This window comes from Pyrus communis, chromosome 1, assembly GCF_041283825.1.
Source record: "Pyrus communis isolate YQ-2024b chromosome 1, ASM4128382v1, whole genome shotgun sequence".
Taxonomy (NCBI): Eukaryota; Viridiplantae; Streptophyta; class Magnoliopsida; order Rosales; family Rosaceae; genus Pyrus; species Pyrus communis.
This window is the reverse complement of record NC_142565.1, coordinates 12,296,507-12,323,077: the sequence shown is the minus strand read 5'-3', so window position 1 is coordinate 12,323,077 and position 26,571 is coordinate 12,296,507. Positions and strand designations below refer to the sequence as shown.

Here is a 26,571-nt window from a genome sequence, read left to right as displayed (position 1 = left end):
TGGTTGATTGAATTCTTTTCAATGGCGTCTTCTTCATTCAAGATTGAGAATTTGTTGGGTATGCTGACTATAAAACTTCGAGATGATAATTTTGCCAAATGGGCCTTTCAGTTTCAGTCGGTTCTTAAAGGGTACAAATTGTTTGGTCATTTTGATGGTACGATTGGTTGTCCATCAAAGTATGCCGTGAGTTCAGAGATTGGTGTTACAAGGGAGATTACCACAGCGTTTCTTGATTGGGAGTCTACTGATATGGCTCTTATTAGTCTGCTACTTGCTACACTAACAGATGAGGCAATGGAGTATGTCTTGGGGTGCAGGACTGCTTTTGAAGCATGGTCAAATCTTGTTGAAAGATATGCTTCTGTTTCGAAGTCTAGGGTTAACCATTTGAAAACAGAGTTGCATACGATTCAGAAGGTGGCAGATAACATTGATAAATACTTGTTGCGTTTGAAGAATATCAGAGATCAGTTAATGGCTGCAGGGGAGACAGTTTCTGACAATGATATTATCATTGCTGGGCTGGCAGGTTTACCTAAGGAATATGGTGTTATTCGCACAATTATCTTGGCACGGGAATTTTCCATTACCTTAAGGGAATTTCGTGCTCAACTACTTGGAACTGAAAAGGACATTGAAGGGGATATGAATCTGCTGCCTCAGAATATGGCTGCTCTTTTTGTTCAGGGTTCTCAGTCTTAGCAAAATACTAGTTTGGGTTCTGTCATGTATGGAGGTGGATCTTCGAGTGGTGCATCTTCGTCAAATTCTCAACACCATGCTCATATACCTGCTACTACAGCATGCACTATTGTTCAGCAACCACAGGGTTCATTTAATAATGCTCATCAACATGGTGTGGAGTCCCAGATGTTTGGTTCTAATACTTTTCCTCCAGGGCATCATGATCAATCTTGTGGATATGGTTTTGTAGCTCACTCTCATTCTGGTCAGCAGCATGGGTTCAAATCTCATACCTACAATGGGGGTTACAGGGCTAGACATGATGGTCAATTCAGGAATAATAGCAGCAACTATAGAACTGGTAATAATTTCAGAGGACGAGGGTTTTATGGTGGAAATAGTCCTTACTCTTCAGGGACAAGACAAGTTCAGAATGTTACTGGGTCGTGGTCCGGCAATACAGAAGCTAGAACAAATGTTGTAGTTGAGTGTCAAATCTGCAATAAAAGAGGTCATACTGCAGTGAACTGTTTTCACAGAAATACAGGAAATACACCAGTTGGTTTCATTGTGGAGTGTCAGATATGTGGGAAAAGAGGACATTCTGCGCTTGACTGTTTTCATCGGGCCAACTACACATATCAAGGTCAGCCACCTCCAGCCTCACTGTCTGCAATGAATGCACAACAAACATCTCAGGCTCCTTCTCAGGATTTGTGGATTGTGGATTCAGGTGCTTCACACCACATGACTGCAGATATAAATGCATTAAATCAAGTGGCTCCTTATCAAGGGTCTGATAATATAACCATTGGTAATGGTTCAAGTCTACCAATTAAGCATATCGGTTCCTCTGCAATTCATACTCCTGATCATTCTCTTGTTCTCAGTAAAGTTCTTCATGTTCCAAATATTGCCAGAAATCTTCTTTCAGTTAAACAATTGTGTGCAGATAATAATAGTTAGTTTGTATGTGATGAGTGTGAGTTCTTTGTGCAGGACAAGAAGACAAGGGAGGTGGTGTATCACGGAAAGAGTAAACCAGAAGAGTTATTTCAGATTCCAGTGGTTAAAGCTTCTAGAGGGCACAAGTTTGTTACAAGAGATCCAGTGGCTTACTTGGGGAAAATGGTGAAATCAGATATTTGGCATCAAAGGTTGGGACACCCTGCACATGATATTGTGGCTGCAATGTTAAGGCAATCTAAGGTTTTACACAAGTTAGATGAGACTTATACTACTTGTATTTCTTGTATTAGGGGTAAAATGTCTAGGATACCTTTTCTTGTTAGAAATGACAGTTGTAGGGTTCCTTTTGAGAAAGTTCATACCGATGTTTGGGGTCCAACACCTGTAAAATCTGTGGAAGGTTTTCGATACTATGTACTTTTCGTAGATGAATATACCAGATTTACTTGGATATTTCCCATGTGCAACAAATCTGATGTGTTTGCAATTTTTCTCAAGTTCTATGCTTTCATTCATACTCAGTTTGGGTTAACAATTAAAGGTTTGCAAACAGATGGTAGAGGTGAATACACTAGCAAGCGGTTTACGTCCTTTTTGGCTGCAAAAGGCATTCTGCAGTTTATTTCTTGTCCTTACACACCTCAACAGAATGGGATTTCTGAGAGGAAACATAGACATGTGGTGGACACTGCTCTCACTTTGTTAAATGCTTCTGGTTTAAGTAGTGAGTTTTGGTACTTTGCTTGTGCTCATGCAGTTTTTCTGATTAATAAAATGCCGTGTAAAACCTTGTCTTTTAGTTCTCCCTATCAGCTACTATACAACAAAGTGCCTGAGGTACAGTCCTTAAGAATTTTTGGAACTGCTGTGTTTCCATGGATCAAGCCATATAACAATCATAAATTGCAGTTTAAGTCCAAAATGTGTATCTTCTTAGGCTATGCAATGGGGTATAAGGGAGTAATATGTTATGATCAACAGTCTAAGAAATGCATTATATCACGGCATGTTATTTTTGAAGAGTCAATATTTCCAGCAAGGTTGGGGCCTTCTCACAGTGGTGTGGCATCCGCTGAGACAGTCAATCAAACTAGCTCTGTGGTTATACCATTTCCTATTCCCATGAGGTCTACAAGGGGTCAATTTGAGCACGGTCAGCTATCAGAATTTCCTCAAGTGGGGACATCGGTTTCTAACTCTAGTTCTCATGTACGCATTACTCCACAGAATCACATTTGTGAAGACTCTTCAGCATCAACATCTAATGGTTCCTACTCTACAACAAGTGATACACCAACTCCACCTCTTTTGCTTCCTGTCCTCGATACTACTCAACTTCAGGTATTATTACCTTTGTCTGAGTATTCATCTAGCACTGATTCACATGTCTTACCTGTACACCAACCACTTCATCCTCGGATTCAAACTCGATTACAAACAGGTGTTATTTCAAGAAAGAATTATGCAGCTCATTTGGCAACTTTCCCTGTGTTAAATTCATTACAAATACTGGAGTCTTGCTCTGATATGTCCTGCTCTGGTTCGATTACTAGTGCATGTCCTGGAGTGTTTTCATTCCTAGCTGATATCACAGAACCTGAAGAACCTAAAACTTTTAGGGCAGCATCGTGTAAGTCTGAATGGCAACATGCTATGCAAGAAGAATATAATGCATTAAAGGCTCAAGGTACATGGGTTCTAGTTCCACCTCCATCTCACAGAACAATTGTAGGTAGCAAATGGGTGTATAAAATAAAGAAACATCCAGATGGAACAATATCAAGGTATAAGGCTCGGTTAGTTGCTCAGGGGTACACTCAAGAACAAGGGCTGGATTACTCAGAGACCTTCAGTCATGTGGCGACACACTACTGTTCGATTAATTCTTGTTTTAGCTGCACAGCTTGGTTGGAATCTGCGACAACTAGACATTAAAAATGCTTTTTTGCATGGTGATCTCAACGAAGAGGTCTACATGCAGCAACCTCAAGGATTTATGGATCCTTCCTGTCCAAGTTATGTGTGTAAACTCATTAAATCTCTATATGGCTTGAAACAAGCCCCGAGAGCCTGGAACTCGAAGTTTACGAGTTATCTTCCATCCCTTGGTTTCACAACTTCCTTATCTGATACAAGCTTATTTGTTAAAGTAGATAAAGGGGATATTGTTCTCTTATTGCTCTATGTAGACGATATTATACTCACTGGTTCCAACCCTACAACAGTTCAAGCAGTGATCAGTGACCTTGCAGAAGTCTTTGATCTCAAAGACATGGGCAGATTGTCTTATTTCTTGGGGTTGCAGATTCAGTATAAAGAAGATGGATCATTGTTTATTAGCCAATCGAAATATGCTCAAGATCTCCTCAAGAAGGCAGCAATGGAGACATGTAAACCTACATCCACACCGTCTAAACCACATGCACAATTACTTGAACAAGAAGGTGCTCTTCTCTCTAACCCACGTCATTATCGAAGTTTGGTAGGGGCTCTCCAATATTTGACCTTTACTCGGCCAGATCTTGCTCAGGCTGTTAACATGGTCTGTCAGTTTATGACTTCTCCGACTGATCTTCATATGCATCTTGTCAAACGCATTTTACGGTACCTGAAAGGAACACTTGAGTATGGTTTGCATTACAAAAAGAGCTTGGATTTCAATTTGCTGGCCTATTCTGATTCCGACTGGGCAGCAGACATAAATACCCGACGTTCAATAACTGGTTTTGTGATTTACTTGGGCGATAATCCCATTTCATGGCAGTCTAAGAAGCAATCTACAGTATCTCGCAGCTCTACTGAGGCTGAATACAAAGCTTTAGCACATTCTGCAGCTGATTTGTTTTGGATTCGATCTCTCCTCAAAGACATGCATCAGCAAATTTTGGTGCCTCCAGTACTTTACTGTGACAATCTGAGTGCTTTAGCTCTAAGCTCCAATCCTGTCTTTCACTCGAAGATCAAACATCTTGATACCGACTATCATTTTGTTCGTGAAAAGGTACAACGGGGTGATTTACTTGTCCAATATATACCTACTGAAGAACAGGTTGCAGATGTATTCACCAAAGGCCTGCATGGTCCTGTGTTTGTAAAGCACTGCCGACAACTTGCTCTTGCTGTTTCAGGTCCAGTTTTAGATCCTGTTTTAGGTGTTTAGCTATTTCAAACTTCACCTGGCAGATCCATGTTCAGTTTGAGGGGGGAGTAATAACCAATATAACAGAATTGCCACATGGCATTATCTAGAAGATGGGTTAGTTAATACAGGTAGAAGGGTACTGTTGTAATTAGTCCTTATGGGTATATAAGGAGTAATAGGGTTCTCATTTGTGGTAAGAAAGCATTGTAAGAATTTCTGAAAGCATTAATACATTTTCTCTTTCTTCCTCTCTATCTCTCCTCATCTTCTTCTTCGTTTCTGGTATCCATTGTTGTTCACAGCTTCTCTGTGTTAATATTTATTATATAGAAGTTAAGGTAATTAAAAAAATAGAACAATTTGGTTCTCATGATCCGAAAGGAAAAGCAAAATAATCATTTTTTAGAGCACGGTTAAACGAAGTGCTTTGAGACTCAATACTAATATTTTTACTTAAAAGATGAGTGATAGTTTTACCTAAAAGATGATTGTGAAATTTGATTTAAGTCTCACAACAAATCAATCACAATAATTAAGTATCGATTTCGTCATCTAAATGAGTCAAACTAAAACCTGTTAGTTACAAATAGAAAAAATCAAACTCTAAAAGTACAAATATCTTTGGAAATGAGAGTTCTTAGGTTCGAATCTCGTGGATGGCGAATTTGATACCAAATTAGGTTGCCCATTGTATAGCTTGGCTGAACTTCTCCTTCCCTTAATGTAAAAATATCATTGTACTAAAAAAAAAAAAAAAGTACAAATATCCTTTGCATATTGGCTAGCTCTTCCGTCAAATTAACCTTTGTTTCTTTGACGTAGCAGCATTCAATTGGCTTATTTTGAGGTAAGTTTGATGACAAGTGAATTAACAGATTTAATAGGAACAACAAAATAAATAAGAGCTTTTTGTCTTTTCTAAAATACGCCTTAATCTTCTAGATTTAGAGTGAGTTGAAATTTGACCTGTAAAAGGTTTAAGAGTTTTGGCAATTTGGCATACGGGGGGCCGAATGCCGAATTTTGTTTTTAAGACAAATCAAAACGATTACTGACCTAATGTCAATGAATCGTAACAACAAGGCCATTCCATCACTTGGCAAACATTAACTAGTTGGTATCGTGATGTTTAATTTCTAAAGAGTTCATTTTCCAAATTCTAAAGTAAAGAACACATTGTACATGCTCTAAACTATATAGGCACATATATATAAAGGTCATTTAGCCGAAGGTCAATAAAATAATTACTAATTAGCCATATATTAATGGTTAGTTCTTTTGTACATAATCAATGAAATATTTATAATAATTATACATAGGTCAATGCAGCGTGTCACATGAGTCTAGGCTAGTTATAAAATAACTATTACACCCTTCTCTCTTCACTTTATTTCTATCCTTATCTCCCGTCTCTACTGTCTTCTATCCTGATTTTCTATCATGTCTCTCTCACTCTCTTTCCCCTTCTCTTCACTTTCTCATGTTTATCTTTCCTCGCTACCTCTCTTTCTCTCCTTCAAACCCAACTGCTCGCTCAACGACACCGAAGTTTATCTACATCTCATCTTTGCCTTTATTTTTTCTTCTTGAACTGTGAAGCATAGGAGGCGTGTGAGTGGTAGAAAAAAGAGAACATGAAACGGACACTACAACGTAAAATTTGAATCCAAATGTAAAAAACAAAATTAGAAAACAAACATTGTAATTGCAATGTTTGAATCCGTATTGACCTATCCCAAAATATAAAAATTATAAAAAAAGTTGAAGTGGGTATAGTTGTAGTGGTAAATTTTGTAACCATTGTTTATTTTAAACGCATTTAAGTATTATAATACATAATACATAATTAACTATTTATTATTAACATAAATATTATTGTTATATGGTTAATATTATAACTTTTCATTGATTTTATACAAATTACCCTATATATAAATTCATACCCCTACTATTAATGTTTGAAAAGTGATTCTTTACCATAGTGATGAAAATGTATTAAATTTTTACATAACGATGTGAATTCGAATTTCGTATGTGATTAATAACATCTAATATAACAAAAATTTGTCGTTTGACAAAAAATAAAAAATAAAAAAAGACTATTAATGTTTGAACTGTACAAGCACGAAGGCAGGCGCCGACAACACAGGAAAAACAGACCACTCTCAAATCTAAAGACTGTTCAGTTTCTTTCCTTCCCATTCCCATGTCTCTCTCTCGTCCCTGCCATATTTATTGCTTGACCCCTCCAATAATACACAGGATAAATAAAACATTTTCATATGAAATTAACATCAAACAAAAAAAGGAGCAAACAAACTTTAATAATGTATGCTTCTTATTTATTGCTACCCTCAATGTGTTATTTCACATTTGCGTTCTAATCAACCAAACCCTTCCAAATTGTTTTCTTAAAAGAAACTAAATTTATTCGATTTTATATAATCGTGCGTCTATCTCTGATAATTCACTTTGCACATGATGTATAAATTAAGGTTTTAGCTATCATCTTCATCTGTCAGTTAGGCTATGTTCGCTTGAGATATTTGTAAATCTTAGGAGGCTTAGGTCACGTAAGGAATAAATTATAAAATGTTAGAAAAAGAATTAGAAATGTATCACATGAGCAAGATAAAAGTATTCTAGAGGGATTTGTAAATGGTTACAAAGCCAAATGTGAGAAGAATTTGTAAATAACTTTTTCGAAATAATCATTTAAGAATCCTTTTTTACATACCATTACAACAATATTATGCAGTGCATTTTTATTCCCTCGTATGTAATGTTTTGTAGTCACTTATACGGTTTCTCACTTGTCCTAAAGTTCCCTCCTCATCTAAATATATGCTCATCGCATAATATATAATGAAAGAGACAAAAACATAATTGTATAAAATCGATAATTTTATCCACAGTCTTGCCTATCTTGTAACTTAAATTGTGTACGCTTATACTATTCATTTGTCGCCCATCTCAAATATTTATGTAGACGTATAAATGTTTGCCGCAGACGACGAGTAGAAATAAATGCTTGTCGCAATGAACTACAGGAATTCCTACTTAAATGCATAAATGTTGGGAGGATCCAAGACTGCCATGTAGATTTTATCGCAGCACATTATGTGAACATGTCATATGACTCTCATGTATTTTCTGTCCAAATTCAAAAACCTTATATCATGCAAGTGATCTTTTATTACAGTGGTGAAAAAGTGTTAAGTCCTTGCATGAGGGTGTGAGTTCAAATCCTGTTAGTGGCTAATCTAACATTTAATTTAACAAAATCTATCTTTTGACAAAAAAAAACTTATACTGAAGAATTATCAGATAGACCGGCCAAAGGCCCATTCAATAATATCGATATTGTCCCCAACTCCATCAGGTGTGGCATTTAATCACAGAAGGCCTCAGTAATAGTTGAAGTGGAGTTAGGATATTTAAACTCTTCGTTTCCCAAATATAAGGTCGATTTGAGATATTTCAACATCTACTTCTTTTTTTCCCCAAAAAAAAAGTTTAACTGCAATGTTACATTTTACTTAGTAGCACAAGTTTTATGCAAATTTTAACATTTACAAAAACTCATTAAATTTCATATGCAAAATTAAACCGTTAATTTGTAAATTTCTAGACCATCACTATTTAAGAGAAGTTTGGGGAAAAAATGAAGTAAAAAATTAAAAATTAAAAAACAAGGAATGAAAAACACAGCAGCACGCAAGCATCATATGCATGGTTCCAGTAACCAAAAAAAAAAAAATCCTCTCAAGATTCTCTTTACAGGGATTCTGAAAATTCTCCAATTAGATTTGTTTATTGTATATTGTACGGTTAATTTTTGTCAGATACTATTTATATTTAATTTTTAATAAAAAATTTCTGATCGTACGATATATAATGAAGGAATATGATTTAAAAATTTTCAAAATTTTCACAAAAACATGAAAAGAGGATCCTCGTTCCTTAAAAAAAAAAAAATAATAATAATAATAATAATAAATAAAAAATAAAAAATAAAAACAAAGAAGTAGAAGACTAGTAGTAGAGTAACATGGAGGGTTTGCAGAAACTTGACTTTGAATATTTTCAGTTGACCACATTTATTAGATTTAGACTGAATAGACTTTGCACAGTTTACCAATTTTGACTTCTTTTTGACTCTCCTCAACTTGCTCAAAACCAAAATCGAACAACACACATATCAAATGATTCATTTGCGTTTTACAGTGGGACTGTATACAAAAAAACAAATCTATTATTGGTTATTTTGAAAATAGAAATCATAACTAGTGAAAATTTTGGCGAAAATTATGATTTCCTGTGTGAATAATGTTTTATGCAGTGAATAGTGTATTTCGGATTTTGTTGAATTACATTTTCTGGCTAGGATACCTTTATGGAAAAGAAAAAAAGAAGTTTTAACGAAAAATATTCAGAACTGTTCATTTTAACTAAAAATTATATTTTTACACTAAAAAATCAAACTTATACTATTCATTTTACCTTTTATTTTGTTCTTATCATTAAAACTCAAAATTTTCAATCCATTTTTATTAATTTTTCCAAAAAAAGGCAAGTTTGCTAAGTCTCGTCGTTTTGTCATGACCTGAAATGGATTTCGGGTGTTTGAGATCGTTTCGTGGATTAGAATAGATTTTTGTTATTTTGGGTATTTTGTACTTTCACAGGTTATCACATTTTACTTTTAGAGTTTCGTGAAACCATGTTATCTTTTCATTATATACAAAAAAGAGTTTTTTCTCAATTTTTTGGTATTCTAAAAAGTTAATGAAGTGACCGTTAGTGATCTCTTAACGTATATTTAGTAAAACATATCATGGGAATTGTTATTAACAGAGTAAGATATTATTATGAAGATTTTTAGAATATTAATAACAGAGTAAAATATTATTATGAAGATTATGTAAAATATATCAAAGTGATCGTTAGTGAACTCTTAACCCATATTTAGTAAAATATATCCAAGCGACCGTTTGTGATCTCTTAACCTATATTAGAGAAATAACAACTCATTTGTGTCTTACCTTATTTCAGTTCATCAACTTCGTTCATTGACTTGTTAACTTTTAATTGTGGCATACTAAATATGATCATCCATATAATGAAGATTATGCAGATGCCAACAAATAGAATTGATCACAAGAAGTTCAAGCGATAAAATGAGCAAAAATAATATTATGATTTATGATCACATATTGATCTTTCAAATCCAGGCAATTATTCAAGAGAGAAAACTGAGCAAAACCCTCAGTTATTTTCTTCTTTCTTCTTCACCTAATTTCTTAAGTGTATATTTGAACGATGAATTTTCAAATTTCAAAGGATTAAGGTACGGTGATAAAGAAATGGATCACAAAAGGTTTGATAAGGGTGGAACCAACCAACCAAACATATCCTAATCAAATTTCTAACCAACCAACCAAAGGGTGGAACTCTGCATGCAAAGCAAGAAAACTGAGAACAAAAGCATTTGAAGTTCATTTATAATAGCTAATTTTCTTAGCAAGAATCAGTGGTTTTATTTCTTCTTCTAAAAATTTCTTATAAATTAAGAAAAAAATATAGAGGAAAATGCAAATCCAGTAGTCATATCATGGCAAGTCCGTACTCTGCAGACTGCATGTCATTGTCTTTGACATTAATGCCGTCCAAGTCCTCTCTGTCTAAAATAAATATATCACTCTGTCTTTCTGTGTGAGACTCCAACATAAATGCTTTCACAACCATCTTCCCTGCATTTGGCTTCTCTCTCTTTCCAGTTGAGTGTAAATTCAAACCTCAAAAGGAGAAATCCCACCATTAAATCCCATCCTGCTGCATAATTTCATTGTTTGGGGCCAAAGTCTCTCACTTTTAATGAGATGGACAGCTTGAAGCTAGCTGAGCTTGTGCCTTTCCTTGCCTATCAGACAACCCACATCCATATTTCTGTATATTTATTATTATAACATCACTTCCCCTTTCTCCAGATAGAGATCGAACTCCTCCAGCATTAACTCTCTCTCTCTCTCTCTCTCTCTCTCTCTCTCTCTCTCATTCTCATCAAAGATCAAGTCTTTTGTGGGGGCTTTAAATTGGGTTTTTCTTTTTCTTGGGATCTTTATTGTTGGGGTTTGGTGAGTGGAGCACTGGTGGCGGTGGTGGTTGGTGGTTGCTTCTCTCTCTACCCCTCTCTCTCTCTCTCTGTTTGAGAATTAATAGGGTAGTGTGAGAGATATGGGGAGGACTCCATGTTGTGACAACAAGAAGGACTTGAAGAAGGGGCCATGGTCGCCGGAGGAAGATGAGCTTCTTCTGAACTACATCATCAAGAACCATGGACATGGAAGCTGGCGTTCTCTCCCCAAGCTTGCAGGTTCACTTGGCTTTTTCTTCCTTTTCTTCTGTCTTGGTTTTTGGTGCATATATTGCCTTTTGAGCACAAAGTATCTTGCTTTTTTGAAACCCAAAAGCCAAAAGTTGGTTTTCTTTGATTTTGTTGTTTTTCTGAAGACAAAGAAAAGTGCTTTTGTTTCTGTGTGATACAAATGGTGTCAAACTGGTGTTTAAAAAAAATGGTGTCAAGCTTTTCTTCCAATCTCTACTGAGCCACATAGGTTTTTTGTTCAACTTTCAAGGGAATGTGAGTGATGGGTTTCAAGATTCTGGTCCCAACCAACCGTTTTCACCCTCTTTGAATTAATTGGTAGCATCCGTACATTTGCAAACAAATTATTTATTTATTTATTACTATCCATCTTCTTCTCCACTTTTACTTGTGATTTTTATTGTACTTTCTAACCTTATTTTCCTCTTCAACCTGTTTGTATTCTTTCACTCAAATATAAACTTGCTTATAGTCTTAGAATCTGAACATTTTCTCCCCTTTTTTGATTTCACAGACAATCCTTCTAAGAAGTGAGAGAAATGTCTATTAGTGGTTTTGGATCATGCCATTGTTAACATTTTAATGGTTTTGCAGAATATAGGTGTATTAGGGTGCTAATTTTTCTTGGATATTATGGTTTAAAACATCCTAGGAGGTGGGAAAATTCATGTTACCCAATCTATCATGGTCTTCTTTTTGCAATAGGTCTTCAACGCTGCGGGAAGAGCTGCCGGCTAAGGTGGACAAATTATCTCAGGCCGGACATTAAACGAGGCCCCTTCAGCAAGGATGAAGAGAAACTCATCATACAGCTTCATGGCATGCTCGGAAACAGGTAGTATATTGGTGCTTCTTAACCGTGAGACACCGTGTTGTGGGTTGAAGCTGATTTACCTCACAGGGAATTGGTGCTTCTTACGGTGATACTCCGTGTCTTGGATTGATACCGTGAGACACCGTATATTGGTGCTTCTTACCTTGTATTAACTGTGTTAAACCTCACAGAAATAACGTTCCACAAAGAAAACCAACCCTGCTGTTGTGTTAACAGATGAATACGGTAGATTTATCTTTTACCGATGATTGGCCCGGATTTGTTAAATTGATGCATCTGGTTTTATAATCTTATTTGATGAAAAACACTGGAAAATTTGTAACGTAGCCTCTCGTAAACAAAACTATGTGCGATTTATCTGTTGTAGAAACTTTAACCTGTTTCTAACTCTCTTTTTATTTGTATCGAAAACATTTTTCAGGTGGGCTACCATAGCTTCTCAGTTGCCTGGAAGAACTGACAATGAGATCAAGAACTTATGGAACACGCACCTGAGGAAGGGCCTTATCGCCGTGGGGATTGATCCACAAACGCACGAGCCTCTTGCCTCTAACTGCTTAATTAACAATGCACCTGCTTCCGCAGCCACCCGTCACATGGCACAATGGGAGAGTGCTAGGCTTGAAGCTGAGGCTCGGCTTTCCAGGGATTCATCACTCTTCAGCCGTGTTCCAGAGAAATCTGAGTCTGACCATTTTCTGCGCTTGTGGAACTCCGAGGTTGGAAAATCATTCAGAAAGCTCAGTACCTCGGATAAATTTGCATGCCAAAGCCCCATTTCTCAGGCATCTTCATCGACCAAATGTGGATCGCTGTCAGCCGTGACAACAGAAGTAGGCAACTTAACTGGGTCATCAACCATGGCAGGCAATCAAAACGAAGATTTTATATACAGACCTTTCTTGATCAACACTGAAGATGTGGAATATAAACCCTTCCAGTTCAACACTGAAGAGGTGGGATACAAACCCTTCCAGTCCCACACCGAAGAGGTAGAATTCAAGATCTGCCAGGCCAACACTGAAGATGTGATGGCGGGGTCTGTCTCCTCGTGTTCAAATGATTTGGAGGACTCATCAGATACTGCATTACAGCTGCTGCTGGATTACCCAACTAATGATGACATGAGCTTCTTAGAAAACAATGCGAATGACTATGCAACAACTCCTGCGGAGCTGACACCCAATTCTTTCATTTGCCCCCTCTGAAGCAGGCGTCCGAGCTTCTTTTGTATTCGAATCTACCGCTCGAATTTTTGGTGGTGGTTTTCTATAAGCCGTCGATTTAGTTAGAGAGCTAAGATGAAGGGTTCTGCGCTTAATTTTTGGCTTACACTTAAAGAGGCAGTGCTGTTACCGCTTAGTAGGGTTTCAACAACAATCCTAGTTTGTTCAGGATTGCGTATATATAGTAGATAAAGATTCCTCGATCGTTTCAGACATCGATTTACTAGTTAAATAGTTAAATCTTGCTTAGTTTATCTCTAATGACATATATTTAGATGCTAATATGTACTAAGTTACATGTTTTCGGTTATTCTTCTCCTTGGATGAAAATGTTATGCCATGGTATGTGATAGGATTTGATTCTGTAATCTGCGACATCATACCATGGTCGCTCAATGAACTGAGCTTTCTTGGAAGGCAAGGCCCACATGTGATGCTCTAAGAGCAACTTTACCGTTAGAGCCCTTCTATCAGGCTATTCCCTATTCAATCCATCTGGTGAACAGTAACTGCCATTAATGAATCGTAATTGTTTTTTGTATCTCCACCGTTACACTTCAATAGTCCTGGCAATAGGTAATAAAATATTATTATTTTTATTTATAAAATAATATAAAATAATTTTAATTGTAATTTCGGATAAGATTTTTAATCGTTCTCGTTGCGTCACGTGTCATTATCCGAAGTATTATTAAATAATACAAAATAATTTTATTTGTAATTTCGGATAAGATTTTTAATTGTTCTCATTGTGCCACTTGTCATAAAATCCGAAAAGACAATTATTGGAGATAGATTTCTGATAAGATTTTTAATCGTACTCGTTGCGCCACGTGTTATTATCGGAAAATACAATTATTGGTGTTGGATTTCTAATAAGATTATTAACCAATCACGTTACGCCACGTGTCATAATCTGTTTACAATCTTTGAGGATAGATTTTCATCAGATTTTTAACGAATGATGGCATGCAACGTGTCATTATCCGAAAATACAATTATTGGTGATGAATTTCTCACACCAATTTTCTCAAGATCTCTATCATTATTCATAGTTTCTGCTTCCTTCTTTACAAAAATTTGTATCATTATTCAAAGTTTCTGCTTCTTTCTTACAATGTCTTTTTCTTCCTCAAGAATGATGTGGGAACTCGATCAGGAAGAGGAAGAATTGTTTAACCAATCAGAAGGAATGTTCAATCTCCAGGTGGGAAAAAATGAGAGGGAAGAGGATGAGGGGCGTAAAAGGAGAGATGACAAAGTAAGAATGGGCAGAGCTTCACATTCCCGTCGAGTCATCCAAGCTGTGGCTCAGATCTGCAGGCCCAACCGTTCCGAAAACCTTGATAGAAGTAGGCAACGACGAGGTATGGAACTCTTGGACGATTATTTTGTCCATAATAGTGCATTCCATGATACGTACTTTAAACGTCGTTTTAGAATGTAATGACATTTGTTCAACAAAATCATGATTGCTGTTTGCAACCATGATTCTTACTTTGTGCAAAAGAATGATGCTTTTGGTGCTATGCGTCTCATTCCTCAGCAAAAAATTACTGTTGCCTTGTGGATGCTTGCATATGGAGCATCAGCAGACCAAGTGGATGAGATAACGAGGATGGGGAAATCAACCATTCTTGAGTCCTTGATGATGTTTTGCGGAGCAATGAGATCTATCTACATCGTAGAGTACCTCCGAAAACCTACAAACATGGACTTGGAACGGCTTCTGAAGAAGGCTGAGATGCGTGGTTTTCCTGGGATGATTGGAAGCATTGATTGTATGCACTGGACGTGGAAAAATTGTCCAAGTGCATGGCAAGGCGCTTATAGGAACAGAAAATGAGCAAAAAGTATCATTTTGAAGGCGGTGACATCTTTTGATACATGGATTTGGCACGCCTTTTTCGGGGTTCCGGGAGCTCAAAATGACATCAACGTCCTTGCCGAATCCCCAGTGTTCAACTATGTCCTGCAAGGAAAGCACCAAAAGTCATGTATGAGGTTAACAGACGTATGTATGACGGGCCATACTACCTAGCTGACGGCATAAATCCAAGGTGGTCAACATTTGTCAAAACAGTGCCACGTCCGCGAAGTTCAAAGGAAAAACACTTTGCAAGCTGTCAAGAAGAGTGCAAGAACGATGTGGAGCGTTGTTTCAGTATTCTCCAAGCTCGCTGGGCGATCGTCAGGGGTGCTGCCAGATTGTTTAATGTAGAGTCGCTTCGATCCATCATGATGACGTGCATCATTCTTCACAACATGATTGTGAAAGATGAGTACGATTATGAAGCCGTTGATGAATATGAGCTAGACACGATGAACAATTCAAGAACACGTATATATTGTGCTCATGACGCCACCGATGAGCCCGTGCAACATGAGCCATTACAAAGGGATGGACATTACAATGAAAGGCTCATTCAACGACATACTGCATTTCAAATGCCATACATGCACAATGCTCGGCAACTTGACTTGATTGAGCACCAGTGGGCATTGAAACAAGCTGAAGATAATTAAGTTCATTTAGTGTGTTTTTTTGAATTTGGTATGTTTATGTAATTTTATTTGGTGTGTTTTTGTCATTTGAATAAATATTCTCTTAGTATAAATAATTTACCAAATTCATTTGAATAAATATTCAATAAATTGGAAACAACATAAAGTACTATATTTAATAAATAATAAATTACAATCCAAAGTGATTGGAAAATTATGGGCTCCGATTACAAAAACTACTCTATTCATCATCACTTAACCAATTTGTGGTGCTAGGATGATCTTCTCTTGTGGTGCTAGTACCATCTTGGCTTGCTCTCGCTTCATTTGCAAGCCTCTTTCGCACCACGTCCGCTTTCTTTGACTTCCAAAAAAATTTAGAATTTGGAGACTTCCCTTCTAAAGGCGTGTTCATAATCTCACGATCTCGTTGAGCCTGTCTTTCTTCTCTAACATGTTCCCTTTCTTGCCTAAGTAACTCTCTTTCTCTCTCATTAGCCTGAAATTCTCTCTCAATAGCTGCAGCTTTTGCGTCCTCTCTAGCCTTATCAGCCTCATATTTCGGCATTTCCCTCGCCAAAGTCAATTCACCTATGCGAGTAAGTTCTACCATGAACTTTGCATAATCATCCTTGGAAGCACTCCCTTTTCTCTTTGAAGCCTTCTTACCTTGAGGTCTAATTGGATAACGGGTCGAACCCGACGCTTGTTCAGGGAGGGGCGTTTCGGGCACTTCTTCTGCATCATCTTCATGAACATGCGAGACATGATCGGGTGTAGAGTGTAGAGGGGTGCTGTTCATGAAAACTTCTGGATCGACAGGCACAACTCTAAATTTAGTACAATCTTTGACAATATTCCAACATTCCCACCAGTTGAATGATTTATTTTTTGCTTTTGGTTTTGGCACCGTACCAAGCTTGTGCTTGAAGTTCCTACACAAGGCGGGAGAAGAAATAATTATAATGAAAATAGGTAACAAATAAATAATACAAACAAATAATTATAATGTAAGTAGGTAACAAATAAATAATACAAACAAATAAGTAGGTAACAAATAAATAATACAAACGAATGATTATAATGTAAGTAGGTAACAAATAAATAATACAAACAAATAATTATAATGTAAATTTGGGTATAGTATAAAAAAATAAATAATATATTGTTACCTGATCCAAGTAATTTTCCCCACTTCGAATATTACTACTAACTTGTGCCAAGGCGTCTCTCCACGTATTAAACGATTTGCTAAGTAATTTCCAACGATTGAACATCGATTATTTGGTTCTTTTCCCACCAATTTTCTCAAGATAATTGGTATGAATAAGACTCCACATTTCTCGCAACTGCATCTCATTACCCGTAAGCGAACTATGAGTAACTTCAACCCAGCTAGTACAGAACGCAACATCTTCAAGAAGCGATCAAGTCGTACCTGCATCAGTAGTCATTTTGTTGAAAAAAATGGATTGAAACTTTGAGAGAAAGAAAGGAATGTGATTGAAAGTAGTTGAGAAAATATGAAATTGTGGTGTAAGGTAGATGATAATAAGAAGATATTTATAGAAAAGTAAAAACAATTTTTATTCAACTAATTAATTTTTGCTGTTGGATATAAAAAAATTTGAATTCCAACACTCCAGATTGTGCCACGTATCACAATGGTAACTTTTTTTTAATTTTAAAACTATTTTTTCTTTTATTTATTTATTTATAAAGCATATTAATATCGACTGTTGATTTCAGGTCGAACGGTAGATATTAAATAAGACTTTTTTTATTTTTTTTACCGTTGAGATCGAACGGTCCAAGTTAAAAAGCCGTTGAGATCGAACGGACCGTGGGAAGCCACGTGGCTTCCCAACGGTAACTGAAAAAGTGACGGATTTTTCTGAAAGTGTGTCGGCGACGAGCCCCCACACGCGAGTGGGGTGCACGCGCCTGACAGAAAAAAAAATAAAAAAAGGCCTGACGCTAAGCTGACGTCTCGCCTGGCGTCACATTCACTCGGGCTCTCGGGCTGGCAAGTCGTCACAGGCCCGGAGCTCGGGCCTCCACCTCCACTCAGGCTCCTTCACGCTGGAGCCGGTCCACAGGGCCTCGGGCCCCTTTTCTCAGGCTTGTCCCCCGAGCATCCACCTACGATGGAGTTGCTCTAAGAGCAGTTCCACCGTCAGAAAGTCCCCCCCAGGCTATTCACTATTTAATCCATCCAGTGAACAGTAACTGCCCTTAATGAACAGTAACTACCTTTTGCATCTCCACCCTTACACTAAATAGCCTTGGCAATAGGCAATAAAATATTAGTATTTTTTTAATAAAATAATGCAAAATAATTTTATTTGTAATTTCGGATATAATTTTTAATTGGTCTCGTAGTACCACGTGTTATGTAGTTATGCAATTTTTTTAGACGTATGATTTAGTTATACAAATTTTTTTATAGAAGAATTTGAAAGACATATTAATGGATGGTTATGAAATTCAATAAAGGGAAACAATATAGGAGTTGAGATTGACTTTGTACCCTAAGGGTTGAGCTTATATGACCTATCATTTTCCTTGGGTGAACTCGTTGGAAAGAAAACATATATATATATATGTGTGTGTGTGTGTGTGTGTGTGTGTGTGTGTGTGTGTGTGTCATTAGATTTCCAAGTTCCACCTATCATACATGCAGGACGGCTATACTTGTGAATAAGCCACCTAACATGCATTGGTTCCAGGGAGTTCCCTCACTTCTGCAAACTCTCTCTCTCTCTCTCTCTCTCTCTCTCTCTCTCTCTCTCTCTCTCTCTCTCTCTCTAGCACAATGGCAAACTAGCCACCATTTCCTTGAGTAATTTAACCTCAAAACCTTATATCTCGAATCTATGGAGCATGTGGAACGCAACTATGGTCTTGCATGCACCATTGGTGCACTGTGAGACATAGTGCCGTTGAAGCAGACGTGTGGGGGTTCCCTGCCGTGTGGGTTTTTCAGTGACAGAGGAGTCGGAGAGAAAGAAGAAGAAGGCGCGCGGGAGGTGGAGTGCTCGAAGGTCGGGGATCGAGTGTGGCGGGGTGGCAATGGAGACGAAGCTGGGGAATGAAATGCCCGAATTGATTATTTATTTATTTATTTTTCAAATTTTATAAATTTTTTATTAGTTGTTTTTAATTTTTAATTTTTTTTCGGATTTTTTATTAATTTTTTACTTTTTTTTAATTATTTTTTAACATTTTTTATTAATATTTTATATTTTTATTAATTTTATATTGTGGCTAACGTCGCCCAGACGTTAGCCTTGCGTCACGTTGCCTTCGGGCTCTCGGGCTGGCAACTCGTGCCGGGCCTCTCCCTCGGGCCTACTCGGGCTCCCTCGCCAGCACACGCTGGGCTTGCTTGCTTGGGCTCAAGAAAGAACGTGCCTACACCCGGGTCTCGTGTGCATAAGTTCGCACGTCACTTGCATGATATGGTACATGTGAGAGACAGTTCCATTTCTTGCAATTGATTCTCTCACTTATAAGCTCACATACCACTCACATGACACAAGAAATATGAGATACTTGTTGCAAGAGACGGTGCAAGCAAGTTTTTCTCCTTAGGCCGAGCTCTAACTTCTTATGATGCTTTTATTGCTTCTTGTCTATCAGTTTTTGTTTTGCATGATGCTTGCTGAAAGTAGGGAGTGTTGATCTGCTACTGCGCATCTTAGCTAATGAAAGCTGCAGAATGCAGTGGTAGAAAAGAAGAGTTTCTTGACCATTTTTAGGAATCAATGAAAGATGACTAGTGTAGAATTATCGCATTACTAAAAAAACTTCAATCCTCCAAAAGATATCTGAACCATATGAAGAAACAAATAACAAACTTGGAATTCACAAGTCAAATAGACTTCCTATAAACACATGGATGACAATGAACAGTTGCTGATTCTGTAGTCAGTTTTCACACAAATTAAAGAACACAATGACCAAACCGACCCGAACCCCAAAGTACAAAAAGCGCAAACAAGAAAGATATACATATGAAAAAACCAGAAGTTACACAGATTGTTTTCAAACCAGGATTGAAAGCACTACTTCAAAAACAACCGAGGAACTTCTTTGGAATGCTTCCAGTTGCACGGTACTTAGCCGCGGTCTCATCAGCCTTAAGAAGTTCTTCGCCTTTCTGGGCTAGAACCATTGCCCTCTTTTCATCTGCTTGTTTGTGAAGTAAGGCAACTTTGTTTTGCATTTTCTCTGCATATTGTGCCTTTTTCTTCTCCAATTGTTCCTGTTAACCATAGGAGCTGTTAGTGTTGAACACAAACTAGGAACAATGCTCCTTAAATCGGTTAACTTCATACTGTTTAATTTTAAGTTCAAAGTATGGAAAGTTCCATAATTGCTGGCACTTCTCCATGAAATCAAAACAGAAGATCCACTAGAAAACTTTGTGTATGGATAAAGAGAATGTGCCTCTTGCTTGCTAACTAGGTAGTGAAACAGAACTAATTTCTAATTGCATTACATTTTACAGGTTAAGAAAGTTTATCTTCAGCGAATTATTTACACACACCCGATTCTCTCCCCTTGCACACCATGCACCCACTCTAATTTATGGCCTTTGGATTATATAAATCAAAGAAGAATAAAGGGGTAAAAATAACACGGTTTGCAGAAGGTGAAAAAAGGTGCATGGAAATAATTTCCCATTAATTACAATAGTCAACCAGCCCATGTTCCAGCATTCTAATCAAGAAATTAAATTAAAACTGGGGCGTTGGATGGACCGTAACATCCAACATTCCATGGGTATATCTAGAACAAGGCAAAAAACAAAAGAAGTTTTACCTCAATGCTTCTGAGTTTGGCTTCCACAGCTGCTTTCCTGCTGCTTTCCCATGCAGTAACATCAGAAAGTTTCTTTTGGGCCCTGTGTTTCACAGTTTTATAAGTCATTGGAAGAAGAGTATCACCCACAAAACAACAATACCATCAAGCTTATCACAAAATGCAGCTCTTCTTTCAAAGAAATAGTCTCAATGTCTTGAAATATGTAAAATATCAACTTCAATTCATTTTTTTTTTTACAAGACAATACTCTATTCTAAACTACTCAAATTTAGAGGCATAGGGATTCGAAGTTTCGCACTCTGGTACAAAGGACAAACACCGTACCCTACCCTAACACCAATAATTTAATTCCTGTTAACCATAGATTTTTTTTCTCAAATTAAATTACTACAATTCAAACCATATTGTAAATCTAATCACCCCACTAGACTTCTAGGAATCCAAAATCATGGCACATATATTTTTGGTACAATAATTGAAAGGCAATTAGGTTGAGTGAGAAATCAAGGCTTACTTGTTCTCTGCCTTAGCCTTTTCACTTTCTTCCCATGCCCTGACAAAAGACATACTCTTTTCCTTCTCCAGTTGTGCAAGTGCTATATCTGTAATTCGAAAAAAAATTGACATGCGACCTTTTAGCTGTGACAGTCGAGGTTACTAATTCAAGTGTTATAATATAAATTGAGGTTACTAATTTAACTGTTATAATATAAATTGACGACATGATAGATCGGGTAAAACTATTAATAAATATTACTTCAACACCACCACAAACAACCAAACGGAATATAATTTCACAAAACCAAATTAAAATCAGTAACTCACCTCTGTCAATTGATCCTCCTGAAGCCTTTTTCTCCACAGTTTCTGGAACCTCTGTTAAAAAAGTAAAAAAAAAAACATTTCACCACAAACGACAGGTTTTAAACTTTTTACTGTCCACTGCGACAAATAGAGAGAAACACAGAGACTTAACTTACTGTCAACTACGGTGAGAGCTTTGGTATCATCGCCACCCTTGACATCCACATCACTCGGCGGAACCACATCCGCCTTCTTCTCAACGGCAACGTCGACAGGGCCCGAAGCCGGGGGCGGCACCACCGGCAGAGACGGCTCGGCCTCTGCCTTCTTCAGCTGCTCTTCCATCGTTGCTCCCATTATTTCTTCAATAAAAATCTTTCACGGATAACAACTCGAGAGCTCACAATCGCAATCCCATCACGTCCTTCGGTATATATACGAGCGAGAGAGCTCAGCTGACGTGAGCGTTATCAGCCGTTGGTTTTATAGACACTTGGATCCGACGGTGAGTGTGCGTTTGGTGTAAATGCAATAGTTCGTGACGACATGTTCATGAACTGATATGGAGATGCCACGTAGGCGCGGTTGAGATATGATTATGTCGGCAAAGGCGTGGGAACGGAAGCGACACCGTTTCGGGTCGGGTTGTCCGTTGAAAGATTTTTATGACGAAGTGCGGCTTTTCAGTGGGAGGAATGGTGTGGTGGGTCATCCCCACGCGCGTAGATAGCGCGGGAATCACCATTATTCTGTTTCTTTTTCCTTTTTCTCTTTACTTTTCTCTGCCCTTTTCCGATTATTTGAACCTATTATATTCATGGGTTTGAATCCTTTTAGAGTTGGTTTGGTATTGCTGTGTTTTGAAGAAAAAAAAACTACTTCTGCTGTGCTATGAGAATAAGTAGTTGTGAAATAAAGCAGCAGAGTGTTTGGTAAACTCTTTTTGTAAAAGTGCTTTTGAAAAAAAAAAAAAAACAGTATTATAGTGTTCGGTAAACTTTTCTGTAAAACAGATGTGAAAAAAAGCCGGTTTTTCAAAGCTGGGTTTTGCAGTTTCTTGTTTTTGACTTTTTTTTCTCACCCAAAACTGTGAAAAAAAAGCTGAAGCTGAATGTTTACCAAACACAAAAACAGCTCCCAGCTTTTTTTTATACCAGTTTTTTTTCAGAATCACCTCAGTACCAAACCAGGCCTTAATTGATTTGATGGAATGGTGGGACTTTCTAGTCCGACTCAATTTCCATAATTTCGTACTCATCCAAATTTCCTAAAATGAAAGTTTTAAAATACGTTAGGCGATAGTCGGGCGGTGAGTTAGGGCCTAGCGTATAGGCGGTCGAGCAGGGTCTAGACGGATTTAAGTAGATTCATTATATTTCGTGTAAATAAGTGTCAGTTTATACTTAAAAATATATATAATTTCATTATCAACTACAAAATAGAATGACATGTATATATTATGAAGTATTAGTACATAATGAAAACATGGGGAATAAGTATATAATGTATGTTCATTTAAGTATTGAACAAGTCTCTTACAATTTATTGAAAAAAATAAAATGCAAAATGAAGTTATTTATTTTCTGTCTAAGTGAGTCGCAACCTAGGCAGGTGCCTAAGCGGGTTTGGGCAAGTCTGGGCCAGCTAGGCGGGTGCCTAGGCAGTCTAGGTGAGAGCCTCAGCAGGTCTAGGTGTCATTTCTTAATTTTCAAACGCTTAGACATTAATCGGGGCAGTGGCCAGCCTAGGCGGCACTAATCGGGAATTTTTAGAATAGTGCCTAAAATTCGTTTAGCCATGTATTGAGCCTGATTAGTAACTACAATGGTTCATCAAAACTCACCCATGATTAGTTTTGAAAGGATTTTCCGACCCTTACTAGAGTGATGCATCTTGAGCAGTGTTCTAACAATCTCCGTTTAGTGCCGCCTAGGTGTTAGGAGGTTGATCACTATCCCGATTAGTCTCTAGTCATTTGAAAAATTAAGAAAGTGTGTTTAGACCTGCTTAAGTGTCCGCCCAGCCTGCCTAGGCGCCCGTCTAAACCTGCATAAGTACTTGCTTAGGTCGAAACTCTCACTTAGACAAAAAATCGATAACGTTAACCTAAACCCTAAACCTTAAACCATAAGTCTAGCCCTGCCTAACCATCTAGGCTCTAGGCTCCAGTTCACCGCTCGACTAGCGCTTAGCGTTTTTTTTTTTTTTTTTTTTTTTTTTTTTTTTTTTTTTTTTTTGTTGGTGGTTTTTGTTTTTGAACAAATGATATTGTCTACACTAGGGGAAGGAAGTGGGCTTAGCCTCATAATGGGCTAGCAAATAATGTGGTTCAAATTCGCATTTGGCGAAAATCGAACCTAAAACCTTTCACTTACAAGTGAAGAGAAATACTACTAGACCATAGTACTAAGTGGCACCTAGCGTATTTTAAAACCTTGATCTTTAGTTTAACCAATAACCATCGACTTAAAAATGGGTAATTGTCTTGGATCATACATCTCCTTGTGAATAAGTTGTGTATGTTTAAGGAGACCAACACATGAAGCCAAAATCATTCAAAGTTCAAACCACTATAAGCGATGGCTAAGAATTTGGAGCGAGCTCTCTTTTTATAGGCAATACGAGAAAAATCGAACTTACACCCCCAATCAGCTTAGGAAAAAAAAAAACGCTAGACCAAATACTTATCAGTATTGTATTAGTTGACCTATGTTTTTATTTTATTTTTTTATTCAGAAAAATACGATATTCACATTAAATCATAGAATCGAATACACATACATGTCAGAGAATAGGGTGGACAACAATGAGTCTCGATAAAAACTTTATCGAGAATTTCAACCCGATTTAAGAAGAAAAAGAGCGCTCCGCATCTAATATTTCATAAGATTAACATCCTCGACAAGTAGATCATTGATTATATTCTGAGATTCCTCAAACCATGAGACTTGTTGAATAAGATCACTGACCCAAGTTAGATTTACTATAATCAAAGATTCATGCTAGATAATACTATTTTAACTGTACATCAAATAAGATCGAATTGTTAACCAACTGATTTATCTCTCTACACCTTTTTGAAAACTACACTATATGGACTAAGGTTCAGAGTAAACAATTTTGTTGGGTCAGACATAAAGAGAGTAATCAAATACATAAATTACTATAGGATCATTCGGTGGTTGTGAATGAATTCTAGACTCGTATTCTCACGGTATGTTTTGAATTCGATTCTTAATACTAGTGAATCGCACGATGATTGTTAGAAGAGACTGAAATGCCTATGTGAGTATTCTTCATCTAAAAAAAATATATTACTGTGATAAAACCACCAATTGATGTTTTTTTTTCAAACAAAAAAAACAAAGTTTGAAAGATCTTATTCGTCAAAATAATCCATCTGCAGCTATACTTTTTTTTAATAAAAGAAAAAGAAAAATTAGTACATTCGTCATTACCACGCGCCCTGGAGGGAGGGGTCGTATAAAAACAAGCAATTGTGCAATTTCTTGGATGAAGAATGTTAATGTTTTGGCGTGGCTGGACACCATGTGGGGGTTAGGCCCGCTACCTTCGCCTTCATGCCGTAAGCAGTAATGTAGTTGTGTGGAGTGTTCCGCTGTTCAACCGGCAGTCTGGCAACACAATTAAACAGCCAATTTGCCTTTATTTTCATTTTTTTTTATTTAGTTTGATAAATTTTGTGGGCTAAACAAAATTTTCCAGAATATATTAAGAATTTAAAAAAAAAAATAAAAAAATAACCAACTGATGAATTAGCAATGACAGTTCACTATTTTATGACCGAGAAAACTCACTAAGGCATTTCAGTCTCTCATTGGCCACTATCGTGCGATTCACTAGCGTTAGGAATTGAACTTAAGACGTGCCGTGTGGAATACAAGTCTAGAGTTCGTCGAATATATTAAGGAGGGAGGATCCTCTTCAGATTCTCTTTGTGAGGATCCTAGAGATCCCCACATCGTGTCTGTTCACTGTAAATTATGCAGTCAGAAATCATTTTAAATTTTTTTTACTTAAAATTAAACACAAATAGTACCTGATCAAAACTAACCATACGATATACAATGAACGGATATAATATAAAGATTCCCGAGTTCTTCAAAAAAATGATCAGGAAAAGATCCTCATTCTACATTAAGAACTTCTGATTGCTTTATTTGTGTGGTATCTTTTGCTAATATCTCCGCTAGTGTCCTATTCTCAATTTTTATATTATATTAATGGCAAAATCAACAATAGTATGATGGAGGACTTTAATAACATTACCTTTATTTCAAGCTACGATAATGAAGGCTTTACACATCAATAATTCACCTTTTTATTTTTGTTTAATTAAAATAATTAATCAGCCTTTACCAGCATTTACCAACCAATCTCCTAATCCAGCCTTTTTCCACTTTCCAATAATTATTGTTGGTTTGAAATTACTTTTAAAAAGACAAAAAAAAAAGTTTTTGGTGAAAATATTTTTGAACTAATTCTTAGTAAAAATGTAAGACCATCTCCAACCGAATGGTCAGGAGGGCCAGAGGGCTAGAGGGCCGAAAATAGACCGAAAACCATTTCCAACTGAGGGCTAGGCCAAATGGCTCGTAAGCCCCATTGGACAAAAACAGGCCAAAGGGCCAACCAGCCTCGGGCCGAGCTGGATTTTCATTATTCTTGTTGGATATAAGTGACAACATTGTACTTATACTTGTCGGTTATATCCAACAGGAATGGTAGGGTTTTTTTTTTTTTTTTAACAAAATTTTTTTATTTTTTTATTTTCTATTTTTTTTCCCTATAACTTCCTAAGCCATTATACAACATTAAATTAAATTAAGTAACATGAAACAATATTAAACAATATGAAACAACATTAAATTTAAATAATTAATTATGTTTGGCCCTATGGCCCTTTGGCACTCATTTGGAGATGGTTTTTTGTGATAGGGCTAAAACGAGCCCTATGACCCTTTGTCCCTCGGTTTGGAGATGGAGGCAAATATGACACTGTACTGTTCATTAAAGTATTAATATCTTGGAGGGCCAGAGGGCTAAAACGAGCCCTCTGGCCAGCATTCGGTTGCAAAAGGCCTAAGTGAATCCTGAACAAGCACTTGAAGCTTTTTCTTCAAGAAGTATATAACTCGTGCTTTTTGCAGGAAGAATTTCAAGT

General features: G+C 37.0%; 2 protein-coding genes across 2 annotated transcripts; one reads left to right on the top strand and one right to left on the bottom strand.

Annotated features, from left to right (window-relative positions):
• The first annotated feature begins 10,520 nt into the window (after positions 1-10,520).
• Positions 10,521-13,501, top strand: LOC137721326 (transcription factor MYB17). The gene is made up of 3 exons (XM_068460425.2): positions 10,521-11,174; positions 11,892-12,021; positions 12,443-13,501. The coding sequence occupies exons 1-3, from the start codon at positions 11,036-11,038 to the stop codon at positions 13,227-13,229; spliced, it is 1,056 nt and encodes a 351-aa protein (XP_068316526.2). The 5' UTR covers positions 10,521-11,035; the 3' UTR covers positions 13,230-13,501.
• A 6,091-nt stretch (positions 13,502-19,592) lies between these two features.
• Positions 19,593-21,805, bottom strand: LOC137720225 (remorin). Its single transcript, XM_068459266.2, has 5 exons — positions 21,563-21,805; positions 21,408-21,458; positions 21,097-21,184; positions 20,580-20,661; positions 19,593-20,019 (listed from the first exon to the last, which is right to left on the bottom strand). The coding sequence occupies exons 1-5, from the start codon at positions 21,741-21,743 to the stop codon at positions 19,825-19,827; spliced, it is 597 nt and encodes a 198-aa protein (XP_068315367.2). The 5' UTR covers positions 21,744-21,805; the 3' UTR covers positions 19,593-19,824.
• Positions 21,806-26,571: the final 4,766 nt, after the last annotated feature.